General features: G+C 38.6%; 1 protein-coding gene across 9 annotated transcripts in view; it reads left to right on the top strand.

Annotated features, from left to right (window-relative positions):
* The window catches only part of ATXN7L1 (ataxin 7 like 1), a 118319-nt gene that overhangs the window by 70549 nt on the left and 28198 nt on the right, over nt 1-19572 (top strand). For 4 of the 9 annotated variants that reach the window (XM_054049810.1, XM_054049829.1, XM_054049819.1 and 1 more), the window contains one exon: nt 13309-13531. In XM_054049810.1, the coding sequence (XP_053905785.1) occupies nt 13309-13531 (223 nt within the window). Of the gene's footprint in view, nt 1-6578; nt 6808-7145; nt 7236-7446; nt 7590-8121; nt 8388-12026; nt 12139-13308; nt 13532-19572 lie in introns of those variants that run through there. The other 5 variants (XM_054049860.1, XM_054049869.1, XM_054049874.1 and 2 more) reach the window with 5 other exon arrangements.

Raw genomic sequence — 19572 nt, forward strand, 5'->3', positions numbered from 1 at the left:
ATAAACCTTCTGTAACTTTCACTACCAAACCCTTCTGTAACTTTCACTACCGTTTGGGCAGTAGGCATTTAGGGATCTGAAATGGAAAGAGAAGTAATGACTGCTAAAGCTGCCAGAGTTCTCTGGTAAGTATTATCTATCAGAGTGAATTTTGGTTTTGAGCTGATTTGGGGTTTGGTTTTTTTTCAGACTTCAAGCAATCTGGAAAGTCAAGGCGTTTAGGACTGGGGAGAAGGAAAGGAAGGGGAATAGGTTGTAGATTTAGGACCTGCAAGTGTTACAGTGATGTTCTGGTGGGATAGGTAACCCTTTTCCTCTCCCTTATCCTACGCTCTGTGATCCTCTGGTTCTTCTTGTCATTTGAAATTGCTTGAGCAGTTCTCTGCTACATATTATGCTCTTCAGTGTAAATAAACCTTTTTCCCTCAATATTTAGATACCACAGGCAAATCGTAGTGTTGACAGCTCAGGCATGGTTCGTTTTGGTTCACTTGTTAGCCATTTCTGGTTAAATCTGCTGTGCTGTCCAGCTACCAATTGGCAGACTCAGCAAAAAGCTTTAGAAAAGACTTGCTCTGTGATCCATTTGCCAAATACAGAGTTTAGTTCCTCCTCTGTAATCAAGCTGGAGTCAGCTGATTATAGCCGAGATTTTTCATGCCAGTATCCTGCTTGTTGTCCTTTCCCTGCCTCTTTGGTCAAGTGACTCCCACGGCTGGGAAAAAAAATAAACTGAATCAAACTCCTCCAATTTGGAAGTATCTCTTGGAGCCTCTAAACAGTAGGATTTCTTTCAACTATAGCAGCATCAATTTGATGAGAAGAGACAACTTCCAGAAGCCTTTTAAGACTTTTAGCATAAAGTCTCTTTCTGGAGTTTGCCATCTTCTGGCAGATGGGTAAAAGGTTTCAGCCCTTCAGCATGAACAGAGGTAGTCTGATTCAGAGGAAGTAATTGGCAAGTAGGAAATATAATGTTGGATTTTTTCCATTTCCTCCCATCTACCTCTTTATTTCACTGTCAATTACACTTCTGGCATAGTGGCCAGGAAAACAGCTTCAAGCTGGATTGGTATCGTCTCTTTCTGGGTTGTTTTTTTTTTCTAGTTAGGAAAGCACTTGTGTTTAAGGTTTTCCTTATTTAGAATATCTGGTTTAAATGACTTAAACTGTAAATCGTAGTCTCAAGTGATCTCACAGCTCAGTCCTATCCTAGCTGTATTTGGGTTTATTAGTGTTTGCCATGCTGGCTGGTGCCTGGCTCCTGCGTTGTCATAAGTATCTTGTGCTTGTCTGCCCCAAGCTCCCCAGCTCCCTGGCGTCCAGACAGAGGATGCAGCCCTGACGCAGAATGGCAGGAATGCACACAGCCAGCTCAGGCTTGACAGTGTGCCTGAGTTAATAAAAATTCTCGGGACCCAGCACAAGGGGGTAATACTGCAAGGCAGTGGCTTCATCTGGAGTCTTTGCCATTTTCCCTAGCGCTCTTGCTTTTGGAAATGTCATACAGAAACAACTGAAATGCCCCACTTGAGTTAAAAAAAGGACTTCATTCTTATGCTGAAAAAAAAAGTTGTTGCATAATTTCTGGACCTGCACCATCTCTAAAAGTATGGGAACATTTGCATTGAGCTGCACCTAGGCTAATGAGCCCGGCTGGAGCTGATTTGTTCCTGCACCTCTGGTGGAGATAATCTGACCATGGTTAATTGAGTGTGGACTCTATAAATAACCCACTTTGAAATCCTTGTCTTAAAATTGTTTTCTTCCCGTTAGCTTCCAAGCTTACTCCCCCTGTAATCATTTCTTGGCTGACCAAAGGCTATTCGCATCTCTTGACAAACAGATGTACTTATTCATTCTTCCCACCTGAAGTGACATGTTACACCAAGCACGGATGAAGCCAGGTTTAGCCCTATAAAAAAACAGTTAAGCCCTGGTAGGAAATAATCATCCTAATATATTTTACCTTTGCTCCTATTGACTAGGTGGTTTAAATCAAAAGTGACTGATAAATGAATGATACATTTGATACCTTGGAAATATGTTTATTGCATACTTCTCTGAGACCTCCTGTTGCATAGTTAAATGTCTTCAGGTAAAATTGATTCCTTTGTGTGACTTGCTTGCTAGCTGGACTTCTAATGAGCTTGGTTTATTTACTTAACCATCCGTTGTTCTGCATTGAGCTATGCCTTGCTTTAATAAGAAGTGATTTTCCCCCCCACCAATGATTTTATGTAAATAATTGTAGAAAGTAGTTAAGAGCACCTTATAGGAAAAATATTGTATATCTGCAGCTGGTGAGCATCTACACATTTATTTTTTCCTAAAAGTTTTTCTAAAATATAGTCTGTGTTTGCTTCTGAGAAGATGCAAAGAAAGCTGAAGCCACCTGCAGTGGGTGCTAAAGGTATTGGGAGTGGTAGGAGGGAAAGCTGAATTGCACAGCTGTGCTGTCACAGCTGTGCCACATTTCGGAGTTGTGCACCTTGGTAGGTAGCTGTAATAGAAGTCATTTGTCTCTTTTCCCTGTGCCATTCCTGCTGGCTCTAGAACAACTCTCCACGGGGACAACCCTAAGCCTAACCCTTACTCTAATGGCTCCCCACAGAGACTTGTCTCTTATTGTTCTTGCCATGTTAGTACACGACAGAGGCAACATGGATGGATGAATAAACTTGGAATGTATTGAAACCCATATTCTAACCACTGTGTGGCCTTGGAAAATACCTTTCTTCAAACAGCATCTGAAACACTGACCATGCTTCGACAAATTTTGAAGTCTCAGTTTATTATTGATTACATAGTAGGTTGAAAAAACTAAGTGAAGTCCCATCTGAAAGAAATCTTTTATAATGGTAGAGGAGAAACCTAAAATTGTAGATGTACAACACTGTTTCCCATTCAGGGCAACAGTGGGAGAGCTGTTAGTGTTAAGATAACTGTGAGTGTTACGATAAAATAGTTTATCCAAAACAAGTGATTTGTAATAAGTGAAGTTCATTACAGTGAAGAATGGTTAAGAGATGCATTCAGAGGCACTATGCAAAGTAGTTGTCACTTGGACTCTAGGAGGCTAATTTGCATCTATTTCATTCATGTGTGATTAGGTCAGAATTTCTTTAGTTTGCACAGTTAGAAATCGTAAATAATGCAAATTAAAGTTGAAGCCATCTTCTTAGGTCTTAAGTCACATGTAAACATAGATCTAAAGAGATTTTTTAAGGCAGAGGATCAGATAAAAAATGCCCTACAAACCCACTTTTGTATTTGGGTATGTCTTTCAGTGTTGTCTGTTCACTTTTGTTCTGTGGAAGGCTGAGAGTTTGGTTTCTTGTTTGTGAGAGCTATTGTATGCGGTGAGAGAAACATGAACAAGTGACTTCTTCAGGAATTATTCTGCACATTCGCTTTGGAGGCTGTGTATTGGGGGTTACCACTCATGAGTATTCCTGCAGCATTCCAAAGAATAGATTTTATTATCTACAGCAAATAATGTGGCAAAAAAATAATGCAACTAATGCATTTTTCAGGCTACAGCAAATAATGTAGCCTGAAAAATGAGCAAGCTGATGTATCTAAAACATCTGGAGTAAGGAAATATTCTGCGCTGACAGTTATGCTGCTTTTGTAGAAAGGCTTGATAAAAAGCAAATAGAAACTTAAATATGAGCTCATTCCATTTGCAAAACCATACAGTGCCCTTAGTTGGGCAGATCCGTTTGGTTATGTAGATTTTCAGAGGGTGTCAGAATATTCCAAGGGGATTGACTTGATGTCTGGGATTATCCATGAGGCATGGCAAACACAGAAAAGCAAGTAAAAAAAATTGTATATAAATTTTAACGTGAGTTTTGTAAAGGGTAATAATTATTATAATAATGACAGTAGTAGTAATAATAGCAGTAGGACTTAGGAGATGAATTTTGTCTTAAGAATTTTTTACTCTTTGCCAATTTGGCTGAAAATATACAAAGTTTCAGCAATCCTGTGAAAAGCAGCAACTGTGAAGAGACACCTTAATTAATGTGCCCCAGGGAACATTATTTCATGTGGCAGTAGCACATTTGCACTGACAGATGTCACACATGTACCTACAGACCAGCCAGAGCTTAACCTGTCTCTTTTGCAGGGGGGCAAAGGACTGTGGGTGCAGGGTGAAATGGTGAGGGTGCCATGAGGCAGAGAAGCTCAGGGTAACAGATGAAGCAAGTTTAGGGATCAAATCCACGGATTTTTAGAAAAACGTTTTTCATTATTTCTCTGCTTATAAAAAGGCTTGTTAAGAAGTATATTGCTTCACCAGATGCTGGGTTTAGATCCCAAATAACACTTAGATCTGAAAAAGCCAGAAGGTTTAAACAATGGATTATGTACAAGTCCTGCAAAGCTAATATTCTGGGCTAATTTCAGTAAAGTTACTGTTTTCATACAAGTTTCTTCTAAGGAATGGCAAAATGAGCTGGCAATGTGTTATCTCGATATTGAATAAAATCTGACATGATGTTATGCACAAAAACAAATCAAGAATGTAAGTCTCCTAAAAACAATAGCTTGTTTTCTCAGTCGTACTACAGCATTGTTTTTTGCCAAACCACCTCAGTAGTTCCATCTCACCCTTTTATGGCTTATCTTTTCTTATCTGTAAAAAGAAATGCCATTGTATCTGTTTGGCTTAAATAAAACATTAAAGGAGTGTCATTTTTCTGTAATAGTTTTGTGATGGATGAAGGAAAACATCTGATCAGTTCCTAAAACAATGACTTTTATATAAATGACTCTTTATTGTGTTGTAAATATCATTAAGGATGGAAATAGAGATACAGTGAAGTATTTTACCTGATTAGTATAGGTAAATAAATAAAAATATGTATCATCAGATGACCTTGAAAGTAGAAGATCTACCTGAGGAAAGGAGCCTGTTACACCTTAGGAAGCACCAGAAAGTGGGATACTAAATTTTCTACAATTTGCAACAGTGTGTCTGGAGTAAAATTATTTAAGTTTGGTGTTTGGAGGAATGAATAAGTGAGTTGCTCTTAAATTTGTGTATGTAGTAAACTAGAGTGCTGTTCCTAGTTGTACTTCAGTGTTAAATGTACAGATACATTTTTTCTTACATCCAACAAATAGCCAAATAAAATACTTTTCTTCACATCACAAAATCACCCACAAAATTCATTTGTGCTGTTGGTACTTTCCATTGCTTGAAGGAAAGCACTGTTGTTTGATTGCTAGAAACATTTCAGCATTTCATCTGATGTACCTGCCCCAGGTTTAGGGCTGGTAATACCTTTCCTTGCTCTAAGAACAGAGATGGTAGGAATGCCATTAGCCCTGGCCAGCGGGTAATGAGATTCCAGTGCAGAAGAATGGATGCAAAAGGATGGTGAGAGTTATCTTGTGGTGTAAGCATGGGACATGAGATGTGAGATGGTGTTTGCCTCAGCGTCAGGATATCTCGCTAGTTTCATGTTGGACTACCAGAACATCTCCTTCAGCACAGCAGGAAATCTCCGTGCAGAAGCTCTCCTTGCCTTTTTTTTGGAAGGGTTGTCACTCAAAAAGGTGTGTACCCAGGATTCTGTTATTTCTTTTTTGCCTGGGGATTTTTGGTTTTGCTAAGGTGAGAAACGTGTATGACTTACGGTAGAAAATGGTCCTTATTTTCTGCAGTAGCAGTGTGTCAGGTGTCCTGTGCTGATTACATCTGTGGAATTGTGTCATTACAAGAAGTGATGAATTCCTACTTAAACCTCCAACTCTTTTTTTTCTTAAACAACTTAATACCTTAAATTATTAATATCTCATTTTAAAGTTGAAGAAATAGGCCATGACACCAGAGTTAAATCTGCGTCTTCTAACTCAGTGATGTGAAGGCTGACATTGTCACTGGGGCTGGGTATTCTTCCCTTCTGTCGTTTTCCTGTCTCTCTGATACCTCAGCAATACCTTGGAGCTTCGTCTTTAGATCTCGAAATCCTTGCAAAAGAAGCAGACGAGTACTCAGAAGCTTCATTTTACATTTAGTGTAATTAATCACACTATTTGAGGCATTTTTTTTCCATGCTGAAGCTCTGTTTGACACTTTTTTTTTTTTTTTAATGCTTTCTACAGAGAGGAATGGAAATGTTCTGGGAAATGATGAGTGTGTGGCTTTTTGTGGAATCTGGCCATTTTTTAGAGATTTGGCCACTTAAGAGTAATTTAGAAGTATTCCAGAGATTATTCCTCCTGTCTCATAATTATCCTGGCAACTGCCCAGTTACCCCATATATAAAAGATTTTTTAGGACATTAGTAGGTTCATCCTGCTGTGTTAAACACAAACACCCTCCTCCCTTCCTGAATCAAAAAAGAAAAACTGCGGTGTCTTCCTCTAAACATACACTTGTGGGGTCTGCTGCTTTTAATTTTGCACTTCGGTTCATTTCTGCAGTTACTTGAGTTGAATCAACAATTCTAAAAAAAAAAAAAAAATGGAAAAAAAAAAAACCCAAAAACCCAGCAGCCTTTTCAGCGCTTGTTGTTCTTGGCACAGGATCAATTCTGGTGTCCAACTGGTAGGACCTGAAACTTGGTGCTTAACAAGTGCCTGTAGTCAAAACAGTTGGTGTGTGCGAGCCCTGATCTGGTATTTGCTGCGGCAGGTCATCTGCCTGGATTTTTACCGTGTGCAGAATACCTAATCATGTTGCTGTGTTCCTCTGACGGCATCTGTGGCAATGTGAATCGTTTCACGTTCCAAAAGTACATGTTTACAGTCGTCGTAGAATCAGATTAAGTTGGCAGCCCGCTCCGCTCTGTAAGTGGCTCAGTTTACATTTCTTCTCCGTGCAGGATGTTTTGCATAATTTTGCTGATCCTACTCACTTGTAGACTTTGTGAAATGGAGAATCAGTTTAGTGGGTTTATGTCAGAAAGCAAAGCTTGTGTTTGTTGTAAATAAACACCAGCAGAACGGGGCTTATTTTAGCACTTGATAATTTCCCAATTATGTCATTTGACCTGGAATGAAGCTTGCGATTGTCGAGCTGCATTTTATGCAGCGGATCACTCTGTGGGTTTGAGCTGGCAGTTTATTTCCTTTGTCAGTTTACAAGAAGTATCAAAATGAAACCGACTCTGCTGTTTCCTTTCCAGTGCGCAGCGCAAGAAGGGTGGAACGGTTTGCGGATATTATTTCCAAACTTTTTCTGCTGGACTTGGAATACTGTTTTGTCTAAAAAGCTGGTAAAGTTATCCTTCAGTCTTGCGACATTATGCTGTAGCTTGCTAGCATCAGATCCAAGCTTATTTTTGCTTAACCTCATGTACTAGTTTTGTTAGTTTTTTTCAGACTGTGCCTGCAAAATGAAAGTGCTTACAAGGTGTTTATGAACTCTTGTTATGAACCAGCTGCCAGTTACTGCAGGATGACACATTTCTGCAAGCAGTCTCGTTGTTCTGCCTGCTGGCTGTTGCTTTGGGGGCATGTGTGGGGATTTTTATGTTTTAACTTTATTAGAATTAATGCCAAGTACATTTGCAAACTTTGAACTGGGATCAGTACAAGGTGGCAGGTTTCGCTTGCTATTTACTGGAATTGTAAGTATACATTGCTCAACTTTGTACCGCAAAGGGCTGTGCAACAAAACGCCTTGGGATATGCTGTGAATAGAAAAACTGTAGTTTGTGCATAGGTGGTGTATGAAGTTACCATAAGTAGTGTCTTCGTCAACAGGACTGTGATACACTGCTGGAACAGAATCACAGTGTGGATAAGAGACTAAATTTCATTACCATCTGCTTGAATATTTTAAATGAGGAATAACAAACAGTATTTGTATTGTGTTAGGGTCAGGTAGAAAAATTAGTTTATGCTATTTTGAGTAAAAGGGCTATGAACTCAAGGATTGTCATGCATACAAGCTTAAAAGAAGTTTTACTATTCTGTAATGTTTACTAACAGCAAATAACTTCCTTACCTTTCTGGGGTTTCGCAATTACATTTTGTTTGATTTTACTGAGTGTAATGCCAAGCTGTAATCCATTACACTGAGTCTCTGAGTTATTTGTGGGTCAACCTAAAGTTGATTTTTGCTTTAGGCCTCTTGCACGCAGGAAGTCAGCTCATGCTAAGCGAGAGTAACGTTTCGAAATGACTGGTGCTAACAAAAGTTCTGGTGTCTCTCTTCCAACAACGTTAGAGGGATTTTTTTCGACATTTTGTTTCAACTACCTGCAAAAAACTACTGAAAGACCAAAAGCATGTCTTTCTCTGTGCTCCAGCTGTATCGTGACTTTTTTCCTTTGCCATCTTCTGTGTCTCACCAATGGAGAAGACCCTAACTGTGGGGAAGAACTGTTCACTTGATTTGATCAATTTTGAGCAGCACGTGTTGGGTAAGATTGGGTGTAGGTAGGATATACTAAGAAACAGTTTTTATTGTAGTCCAAATTGGAGATATCTCTGGTTTCAGGATCATATAAAGATCTTTTTGGGTACAAAAATACTGTAGTCCACTTGAAAGCATGTGGTCGGTGTGTTTTACTGGCAATGGATTTACTGTTGTGTTGTTGTCTGTAAGGTTTGCTGTGAGGTAAGCGAGTGCTTGATCTTGTGTGGGAGAGTCAAGGCAAAAATTTGAGAAGAGACACTCTGCTCAGAGTGTGGGTTTGCCTCTTTCTCCCACACGCTGTGCTTGTGGCTCTGGAGCTCATGTTGCCTCTCTATTGCTATGCTTTTTTACTTATGATTAGAAGGAGATGTGGCGTTTCCTGCAAAACAGCTGCTTGTATTCCCTGATGACCAGTTAGCAAGGATCCAGTGGAATTACAGATTCAAAGGCAGACCTAAAGGACTTTGGCAGCTGCAGCAGAGGTTTTGAGGAAAGGTAGGGGCTTGCATTGTGTAGGGTGCAGGAAGGAGGATTACAAATGGAGTATAAGAGCATGGGAGAGAAGCTCTGGACATTCAGGGACTGTTAAGTCTCCAACAACATAAGGACTTCACATCTACAAACAATTCAGATTTGGCTGAGAAAGTTGGACTATGTCCATGTTTCCATAGGACAGGGAGAATCTCCTGGAATAGTTTAAGATCATTCCTAACGCTACTGATGCAGAGTTTGCAGTACACACTAGGAGAATGTGTAGAGTTAGGCTTTGAGACTCTTGCCACTAACTGGAAAAAACAACAGATATTGATCTGAAATTGATTCTTCAGAACGTGCAGTTAATTTGGTGAGAGAGTGTTAAACTTTCCTCCGAGATTAATGTCATTACTATATTAACTGTTTGGCAGTGGGAGTCACATGTTGCATGTCACTTGCTGCAGTGGCTGCGCTGAGGCAGCTGAGAGGTTGCAGAAGGATTAATGCGGTAAAGAGGATTGTAACTTTGATTGTGTTCTCTCTGTTCCTGGATTTGACAGCAACCAGTATTTAGAAACAAAACAGAATATGTGTTGTTATTTCTGTGTAGTGTAAGCATTCTTTTGGAAGTATTTAAATGAATCAGGAAAGCTCTCTTTCAGATTTTAAACTTGTACACAAATCCGTAGCATTGCAAGTTTCTGCAGAAACTGAAATGCATGTAGAATTTAGGTTAGTCTCTTATGAATGATAACTGTTTTTTCTAGTTGCCTTGCAGGATTTTTTCATTTTTTAGAGGTAACAATTTTCATTCTACTTTAGGTTCATTTATGTCCAGTGACTGTGGTGCTTCTGTCTGTAAAGAGAGACAGCCATGTCCACAGCTGTCTGCGTATGAGTTCACCGGCCCTGCTAGGTTTAATCTGTCTGCACATGATGCAAACGAGCCTAGAAATTTTTTACACAGATGGCTTGTGGTCTCCTGAATGTGTTAGTATGTGAATATCTAATTTTATAACAGCTATTTGATGTGCAAATGTCTTTTATTCACATATTAATTTCTTACATAGACTGTATAATAGCAAATTTCTATATTGTGTTTAATTCCTTGTGTGTATATAGAATATGAATAGACAAATTAGTAGAAATTTTGAAAAAAACAGATGTGACCAGGAAACTCAGTTTGATGGAGGAGCACTGCCATGCTGGTTTAAGCAGCTGACTTTGACAACTGACAGCCTTCTTGCTTTGTTGTGTATTCCCATTATTTCTCTTTGAAACTTATTACCAGTGCCTAAGGCTGATTCACTACCACATACACAGTTGGGAAGAAGGAAGCGAGAGGCAACCAAATAGTTCTTGAGAAGGAATGTATCAATATTTAGTTGTGATTTATGCCCCCACCATCGAGCTGTGTCTATAAGGTTGCATGCCTTTGGCAAGTCCAGCCTCCTGTGGCCCATGCTTGCCTAGCTCACACAGTGGCTTTCTGGCCCTGGGAAGAAGTTGCCCTTATGGCTGTTCACCGTGTCCCTGCCTGCAGGGTATTTCTGCCATCCGCTCTTGCTGGTGCTAAAGTGATGTTTGCTAATGCGAGTCACTGTACAGATGTTACCTGTCTGAGCATTGTCTGAGGAACACCGCAGGTTGTGTGGTGTGGGCTATTGACATTCTTCCTCCCGAGTGACTTTACACTACTCATCATTTCAATTTTGCCTCTAGAAAATTTCAAGAGAACCTAGGTAACGCTGGGAATTCTCAAAAAGGTATCAGAGTCTGTCTAAAATGTGGAAGACTTACTGTGGCCATGATATGGGGGAAGAGGGGAGTTTGAGGAGGTAAAAGGAAAAAGCCAAATGTAGCAGTTGGTTCTGATCACAAGAATGAATGACTGTCAGTCTGGCATACTCAGCTAAAACAAGTATTCTTAGGATCTTTTCCGTCCCTATCTTTTAAATTAAAAATTATTTAAAATAGTGGGATGCACTTGATTATATTGTCCTGGCAGAGCGGTGGCTCTTCCACCATTATCTATGTTATAGTGAAAAATCCAAAGTTAATTTCCTGGTTTGCTCTTGGGAATGAATAAATCGAGAAAATTGTCTAGGGAAAAGCACCAACCATTTAGCTTGACTAAAAATCCAGTGTAAAGAGACTGTTAAAAACCACCTTGCTATGGCATGTGATACTTGGATGACTTTAAAATATAATTTTAGATGGTCAGTGTCTTGAATGTCTGTCTTTCCGGAAGATTAATTTAATAACAGAGTTGTGTATTTCACTTCCAAATATATCCACAGCAATGATATTGAAGGCACAGTTTATTAGAAGGCAGTCGGTCTTGATGTGATGGTTGGAGTAATTAATCCGAATTTATGTAATTTGTGTATGGAAGTATGGTTTTTTCCCAAGTTTCACTTTAAACACAGGCTGGATTTGTTGGTTACGTAGCCTTCCTTTTCCTCAGTCCTCCTGGGAAAGTTACAAATTTTTATTAAGCTAATTTAAATTGATTAAGTACTTGCTGATAAGGTTGGTGAATCTTGAAACAATAACTGTTATTTAACGAAATAAATACTCTGTGAGGGGAACACTGCATTTCAGGGGCCAGTGTGCAACTTTCACGGCTGTTGCCACAAATGTGAGGTGAAATGAATGTAAATTGACTGCATCCTACAAGGGATGTTTAAAGGCAGAGGCTGCACAAGGAGGCGTGCAGCAAGGTGAAAACAGACAAACAACAGTTGGCATTTGGGCCGTGAGGGAGCTGCTTTTTGGATGTAACAAAATTAAGATTGTTTTGTTCTTCAGTTGCAGGAGAATCTGGAATGATTTTCAGCATTTGTAATTAAAACTGTGAACAAGTAGATATGGAAGTGCTTGATCTTTAATAGAAAATGCCTTTATTTAGTCATTGGAGATACAATAGAAACAGTTTGAAATAGCCTTTAATTTTTTTTTTAAGCATTTATCTTTGTTCTTGAGGAATTTGCCTATTGTGAATTAATCATGGATGAATCCTTCTGCTACTGGCAAGTTTTTACTTGTGAGGATGCCAGACAAGTTGTCATGTTTTGATTCTCTGTGGGAAAATTTTTCCTACTTATCCTTGAAATATCAAACTAGCGAGCGCAGGGTTGGCGATGCAAACACAAACCTTCCCTTGCAGAAGCCGGTGGCTGTCGCTTCCTTAACCTGCTCCTGGCTGACAGGGTGATGCTGTGCAAGCTCAAAGAGCAGCACCCACTTGGATTCTTCAAGTTACGTGCTGATGGCTTTAGGTGAGGAAAAATTGCTGCATGTTGAAGGAGAGACTCCAGCTCATCTGAAGTTCTCGGTCTGTAATTACATTGCGCTTGCTACGTGTGGTTAGTGTGTCAGTAGCGGGGCTACCTGGCTGATCCCCGCTGCAGAGGCTCTTGGTGCCGGGGTGCCAGCAAGCCAGAGTCAGCTGTCACTGACTGGAAAATTCCTCTTCCCCAGCCCGGCTGTGCCACCCGCTGCCGCTGCCTGGGGAGAACTCGGGCTGCCTCACTGTAGGGTGCAGGGACTGGGGAAAGGCTCTGCCCGCAGACAGGAGGACAGGACTGTTAAGGATCAGAATCAAGGATAGGACATGCAGAATTAAAATAATAATAATAATAACCAAACCCAAACAATTTCACTGAATTCCTGAGGCCTGGTCTCCTGTTCCAGGGTCAGCAAGGCTTTGCTTTTTGCAGTACTTACAAGAACTCTTATGTGGACGTGAACAGTACTTACACGAGGGCTGTACCTTGAGGTGTAGTCTTTGTTACAGATACAGAAACTTACTGGGATTTTGCATTTGCCGTTTGCTGTGTGTGGAAAATATAGGCTTTTACCTTGTTAGGTGCTTGATGATAACCTCCAAGCTATAAACCAGGCAGGGCCTGACACCTGGGAGCTGTAATCCTTTCACTACCTTTCAGTCTTCCGATTGCTTTCCTTATGGCTTCTCATTAAACCTGAAGCAAGATAGTCATAAAGTAAACCCCAATAATTGGGTCATGTGAATTCTTCAAAAACCATTATAGAAGCAATCTTGTGTCTGTCACAGTGTTTCACCGAGTCATCTGAACTGTCGTTCCATGCTCTCCTCTTTCTTTACATGAAAGAGCTGGGTTACCTAGGGTACCTCACACAGATGCTGGTGGCTCCTTATTGCTTAAAAAATGTTTGAGATTTCTTGGTGAAAATTTTCTGGTAGATTATTAGCTTTCATTTTACTATGTTTTACATTTTTCAGAGCACTTCGTGGAGTTGATTTAATTATCATTTGGCTTGATTACATTCACAACAGTAGTGAAAAAGTTTTCTTCAGAGTGATGAAATCATTGTAACTAGCATAGAGAGGAACAATTTTCTCTTCCTTGCCTTTTTTTAATTTGAGCCTATGAAATGCTCTAAAGTTTATTCTTTTTCCATTACAGAACGAAGACACGGTTCAATGTGTAAACCTTCCCCTTCTCCAGCTTCTCCAGCCTGCAATTCCAGGACATCCCTAGTACAGATGAAACCGAAATCCTGTATCAGCGGCCATAACCCTGTCAGCAGCAACTCAAAGCCATTCAAAACGCCCAAAGACAATCTACTTACCTCCAGTAGCAAACAGCACACAGTCTTTCCTTCAAAAGTATCACGGGATAAACCATGGTAAGTACCAAAATAATAGTTAACAGTTATGTTGGTGTTTAAAAAACAAGTATCTTTATGTATATTTTATAATCATCCAGGAAGTCCATAATCTAATCTTATGTAAGTGTATGGTTTCAGCCTCTACATTTCCTAAGGAAGGAAGCCGTGATGTTTTTAAATTTAAATATATATATAGGAAGAACAGAAAGGACTGGATCACTTTTCTGGTGTTCCTTCAAATATCTGCTTTAAGAAGATACACGTAGCAAGTGAGATGTGGTCTCAGTTTGCTGTCTTTAAGGTCCATCTTCCATTATTACAGTATCGGCTTTTAAAACTGTTCTTTTTAAACAGTAGGATATTTTTTTTTGCAGAGTTCTTAATATTGGCTTAACTGATATTCGTGAAAACTTCCTGGTTATAGTCATTTGTCTTCAACATCAGCTGCTGTTGGAGTTCATTCTGTATTTTGATAATGTTTGGTGCCTTATAAGAAGAGAGAAGAAAATCCTGGCTGCAAAAATCACTATTTTGGAGGCGTCTTACATCATGTACTGTGATATATATACATATAGGCTTTGAGACTGCCAGGCCCATCCTCCCGTGACTGTGATGATAGCAGCAGAATTGCAAAAATGTAAATGAAAGCAGAACTGGGTCAGTATTTTATCCCATTAGAAACCATTTTGTCTTTAGTTATCTACTGAACAGATACTTTGTGATTAGGTCAATAGTTGGTCACTCAAGATCTAGGTTCAGTTCCTGATTCTGTACAGGCCATTGTTGCACCTTCGTCTCCTTGCCCTCAGTCTGTGTCTGTGAACTTCAGATACGAAGACTTCCTTTTTCTTAATTTTTATCTACTTACTGTGTAAAGATCCTTCCCTTTTATCTGCAATATCTAGCATAAGAAGGCCATGATTTTAAGTAGGGTTTCTGGACACAGCTGCCTTAAAGCAGTAGATAATCTAATGCAAACTATTCACTCATGAGACAAAGCATAAACTCAGATTACATTAAAGTAATAGCTCATGTTTTCTGCCTGAAATATGCACTAGTTGGTATGATTTCAAAGAGAGCAGCTTCTGCCTAGCTGTAGAATTTACCTTGCGCTGGAACAAACTTGATCAAGATCTAATCTTCCTATGAGTCTGAACCTGCTGTCACTGTAAGCATGGTGAGTGTTGTGGACAATTATGATATATAATTCTGAAAATAGAAAATCTGGATGTCTGGACTACTCCCACGCATGCACGCAGATGAGTTTGAGGCTATTCTAGTTAAGGTGTAAGTGCCTCATTTACTATTTAAAAACACGGTATTGACTGAACAGTGACCTTTTCTTCTGAACATTGGAGAGGAATTTCATACAAGAGAGGATTTTTTTGTTTTTTGTTTAGTCTAGTTAAAATCGGAAAGGACTTTGGAGTATTAACACTGTGGACTACAAACCTGTTTCTCATCTTAAAGTTACAGACAGCAACTTATATATCCATGTTTCAGCCTACTGACTGAATCTATAAACAATATCTTCCGTTCTGGCAACAGATGGCCTTCTGTCAGTCAGTAGAAGCTGGAAGGGAAGAAAATAACTGAGCATTTCCACCAATCCATTTTCATTTTACTGGGAACATCCCAAACATTCACTTTTCATTAACAAGGTAGATTTAACTGTTTTAAACTGTTGTGCAGCTCTGTTAATACTTTGGCGATGAATATGTTGTAGTTCTACCTGTGAATTACCCAATTCTTGCGGTTTTGCTAGAAGATAATACCGTAGTTTTGTTCATCAGTGAAGAAAAATGAGGAATATAGTAATTAAAGATACTGTAATCATCACACAACAAATCGTAAACAATCTGAGGTGGAAATCAATGAAATTGTCTTTCAAAACTTAGCGTTAAATGCCTTAGATTACATGATTTGTTAAAGAATAAAATCAGTCTGATAGTCATTGGGGGTTATAGAGAGCTGACAGCTGTCACAGAAGAAAGCATTTGTTTCTCTTCCGTTAGTGGATTACAATTTTTGTTCAGAATTTTAGAAAATAGTTAGCAGGTCTGATTTTCTTAAAGGAGAATTTATTCATAAAATGTATTCTTTTTTAAAATAAGATTGTATCTTCCATTCAGCTGTCTGTACAAGCTACAGAATTTCACCCGCTTGTCAATTAGAAAGAAATACTCAATTGACACAATACATTTGTCTCCAAAATGCAAATAGGATTCATCATGTATCCAAGTGTGTTGTGTTTTATCATCCTTAGAAGCTTCCAGTTATTCAGTGCTTTTGTCTGTTACGTTGTACTCTTGTACTACAAATATTTACTTGACATAGGTTCTTCCAGACAGTTATCAAACTAGCTTAATTCAGGAATTGCATCACTTGTAATGATTGCTTTCCAGACCTGGAATAACCTTGGTTGTGCTTGCAGATTCTTTTATGCAACATCTCTTTTAAATTTTAGCTGTTACAGTGACTAGCAGCACTCCAGCAATAGCCACTGCAGCAGCAGCATGGCCCAGCAGATCTGTTGTCACGCCTGCCTGCGTGTAAACCGATCTCTTCTGTTGTTTAATTTGTTCTAGTTTTGGTTGAGTCATCATCTTAAAAATTGACCAAATAGCAATATTTCTTCACGTCCTGTGTCGTTCTAGGATGTGCCACAGACATGCAGGTTGCTTCTCAGCTAATGCCTTAAAAAGCATAATCAGAATGATCCGGAATTGTTTCATTTTTGTAGCCTCTGTTTTAATACTTCCTTTCTTGTGGTTGGAGTATGAAGGATTATTGTGAATACATCATCCAGAAATATCTGTCAGCTCTGATTTTTTTTCCCCATATCTCTCTACCATCGCTGCTATTAATACCACAGCGCTCAGAGGCTGGACCAGTGCTGGAGCACTGCTGTGCTGTGCACAAGATAAATGTAAACAATCACTTTCTAGAACTTGCAGTTGAGGTGGTAAGAGGCATAGCAAAAGGGGGGAAAAGGCAAAGAGTAAGATGATTAGTAGTAGTAACAATAATAATGAACAAGCAATAACAATTAATAAGACTACCTCAGATACTTACCCTTTATAAAAGGCATTCCTGTAGCCACGAACTCTCTCCCTGACTGCTGACCTGCCGAAAGGATGCCACTTCACTTGCTGTGCCCCAGCACATGTGCTGCCAGGAGGATTTTGGTACTCTGATTCTACAGGGTGTTCGTTTCCACCCATCCATGATCCTGAAGCAGTATAAAATTGGAGTGAAGTGTTAAAGTAAGCTAGCCCCGAGATACCAAGTCACCCTGACCTCCCACCACAAGGATTAGCCAATGCCTGCCAGAAGTTTTGAAAATGAAGAAAATGAGATTAAATTTATGTAGTTTTCATTAACATGTAGAAAATTGACAGTCTTTCTGTAAACAGAAATAGGATCACAAAAGTATACCTGTGGGTAATCATCTAAAATTTATAATGTCACTTTTCAAAGGATTTTTTTAATTATCCCTTTAATCTTTATTTCTTTGTGTTAAGAAGTTGTCCATACTGAGGTTGAGAAATTGAAGCTAGGCAAGATTTAAGGATATTCATAATGCAGCACTCAATTCAGCAGTTAACTTAGACCACATATTCTAACCACTAAATCACAAATACTTTGTTACATTGTGGAGGCAATCCCGGAACAATGTTTTATGGTTTTAAATGCTTATGAATTTATTTTCTCACAAATTTGAAGAGTTGAGTGACTGCCTGAGATTTTACAATGAATACAGTTATGAATGATCAAAAAAAAAAATCAAAATTATATAACATCAAGGAAAAATATTCTTTAAAGGCCTGAAGAAAGGAGAACGGAGGTAAGAAGGAGCTCCAGGTGTGCCAGTATTCAGCTCCAGTGTTGTGACATACCACAGTTATTTTTCTTGCTTGGGAATGACAGTGACAAGCAGTGGCTTGGAACTAAAAATACCACAAGATACTTAGGAGGGAAATTCACTCTTGTTTTGAGAGTTTGTTGTGGGTTCTGCTGAAGGAATGGAGCGGAATGAAATTATTTCAGTTGGAAGGGATCCACAATGATCATCTAGTCCAACTGCCTAAGTAAGAACATGAGAAAACAGAAAGAAATCAGTTATCTTACCTGAAAAAGAGAATATGCTTTTTGAAGCCTGCTTTGATCAAGCATTTTTTGTAGCCCTCACGTGTTTTTGTAGGCTTTTTCTGGTTCCCTTCTAATTCATCAACTTTGGTATTGAAGCACGGGTCAGTAGTACTGGAAGCCATATTCCAGTATCAGTGTAACCAGGAACATGTGAGAACTGTTTGGTCCTTAATATTATTTGCTTTATCCTTTTTTAATATAAGCACAGTAATACAGGAAAGCTCATATTGCTTGCCCACTGTCAGTTAACGAACTTTACCAAACACTTTACCAAGCAGTCCATCCTACTTTTTATAACTGCCTTTGTCTCTTCATAATTTAGTTTCCTTCAATCTTGATTCCATCAGCAAATGTTATCACCAGTAGTCTTACACTTCTCTCTAAAGACCGGTGAAGCTTTCAGTCATGTCAGGCTTCGTAAAGATGACTAAAATGTCCACCTAACAAGCACCCTTACTGAATCATAAATCTCAGAGAAGCTAAGTTTTAATTTTATGTTGTTTAACGTTTGCTTTTAAACTGTTCTTATTTGTGTTTTATAATGCCTTTCAAAAGTCGGAACATTTTCACAGTTGTCATTGTCAGCTTAACTGGTAACCTCATCAAAAAGTGAAACCAGATTTTTTTGCCAAGATCTGATTTTCAGCAAAACAATATGAACTAATTGTTTATCAGTTTGTTTTTATTAGTTTTTCCATTATTTCTTCCAAGAAATGCTCTGGTTTGGGTTTTCAGCGTGGATGCAACAGCAGCACTCAGCTCAGCGAAGTTGCCAAATATTCAAAGATTCTATTAGAAATGAAATGCCGAGACCCAGTTTCTCTTCAACTCTTTTGGAACTCACAGCCACATTATCCAGATTTGCTTATGTAAAAAAAAAAAAAAAAACCCACAAAAAATAATGCTTTTTCAGCCAGTACTTTACCCTTACTGAGGGAATCAAAAACTCTCTTTATCTGATTGGAGACCGTTATGGTTCCTTCTTAGTACAGAAGAAATACCGAACATTTCTGTCATTTTTGCATTGCTAATAACGATTTTATGGTATTTTAGGTAGATCCTGCTATTATTATTAGAATTTCTTTTGTAAAAAAAAGTAACCTTGTTTTTAGTGAATACAGATTTTTCTCAGCTGTCTTTGGCAATTGTCTGTATTCTCCTTTTGCTCATTTTTACTGATTGTTGTGTGCCCTTTGATTTTTATGTTTGTTTCATGTTGGTATTTTAATTGCCCATTGTAGCAGTTGTCTTTAATAAATCAAAATGGGCTCTTTCTTCAAGAATTCTTTTTAAAATATAGCAAATAAGACTGAGGGCTTTTTTTATTTTTATAGCAAGCTTTAAAAAGTAATTTTCAATTCTCAGTCAAAAAACAGTCTGGGAGAAGAACTCTCACGTATAATATAAATGTAAAAATAAATGTAAATATAAATGTAAAAAATATAAATATAAATACTCATTTGTGGTTTATTTACCTTTTCAGTCCTTAGTAGTTGACCATGGTCACTGGTCTTATACAGCTTTCAATTTAGTGTTTGGTTATTGATTTATCATTGTGTGTTACACTAAGATGAAAACAGAGTTCCTAAATGTTGAATGCTTATATTTAAGAAGGTCGACTTTCTGATCTGTAGCAAAACTAAGTGAGAGTCTTCCCTCCTCTGGGCTCTGTTCAGTATCACAACAATCCCGTAGATTTGCAAGTAGAATCTGCGGTTCTGAGCACTGCAAAAAGAGAAATTTCTTTCATATTAGTATTTTACTACTAGACCAGATAATATACTTCACCCCTTCACTGTGTATCAGTACTGTGAATTAAGATAGATCTTAGAATTCATCTATCAATTTGTTCATATGCTTTTACATAGCTTTTATATAGTAAAACTCCTTGATCTAGACTAAAAAAA

The sequence above is a fragment of the Cuculus canorus genome, chromosome 1 (genome assembly GCF_017976375.1).
Source record: "Cuculus canorus isolate bCucCan1 chromosome 1, bCucCan1.pri, whole genome shotgun sequence".
In the NCBI taxonomy this organism is placed as follows: domain Eukaryota; kingdom Metazoa; phylum Chordata; class Aves; order Cuculiformes; family Cuculidae; genus Cuculus; species Cuculus canorus.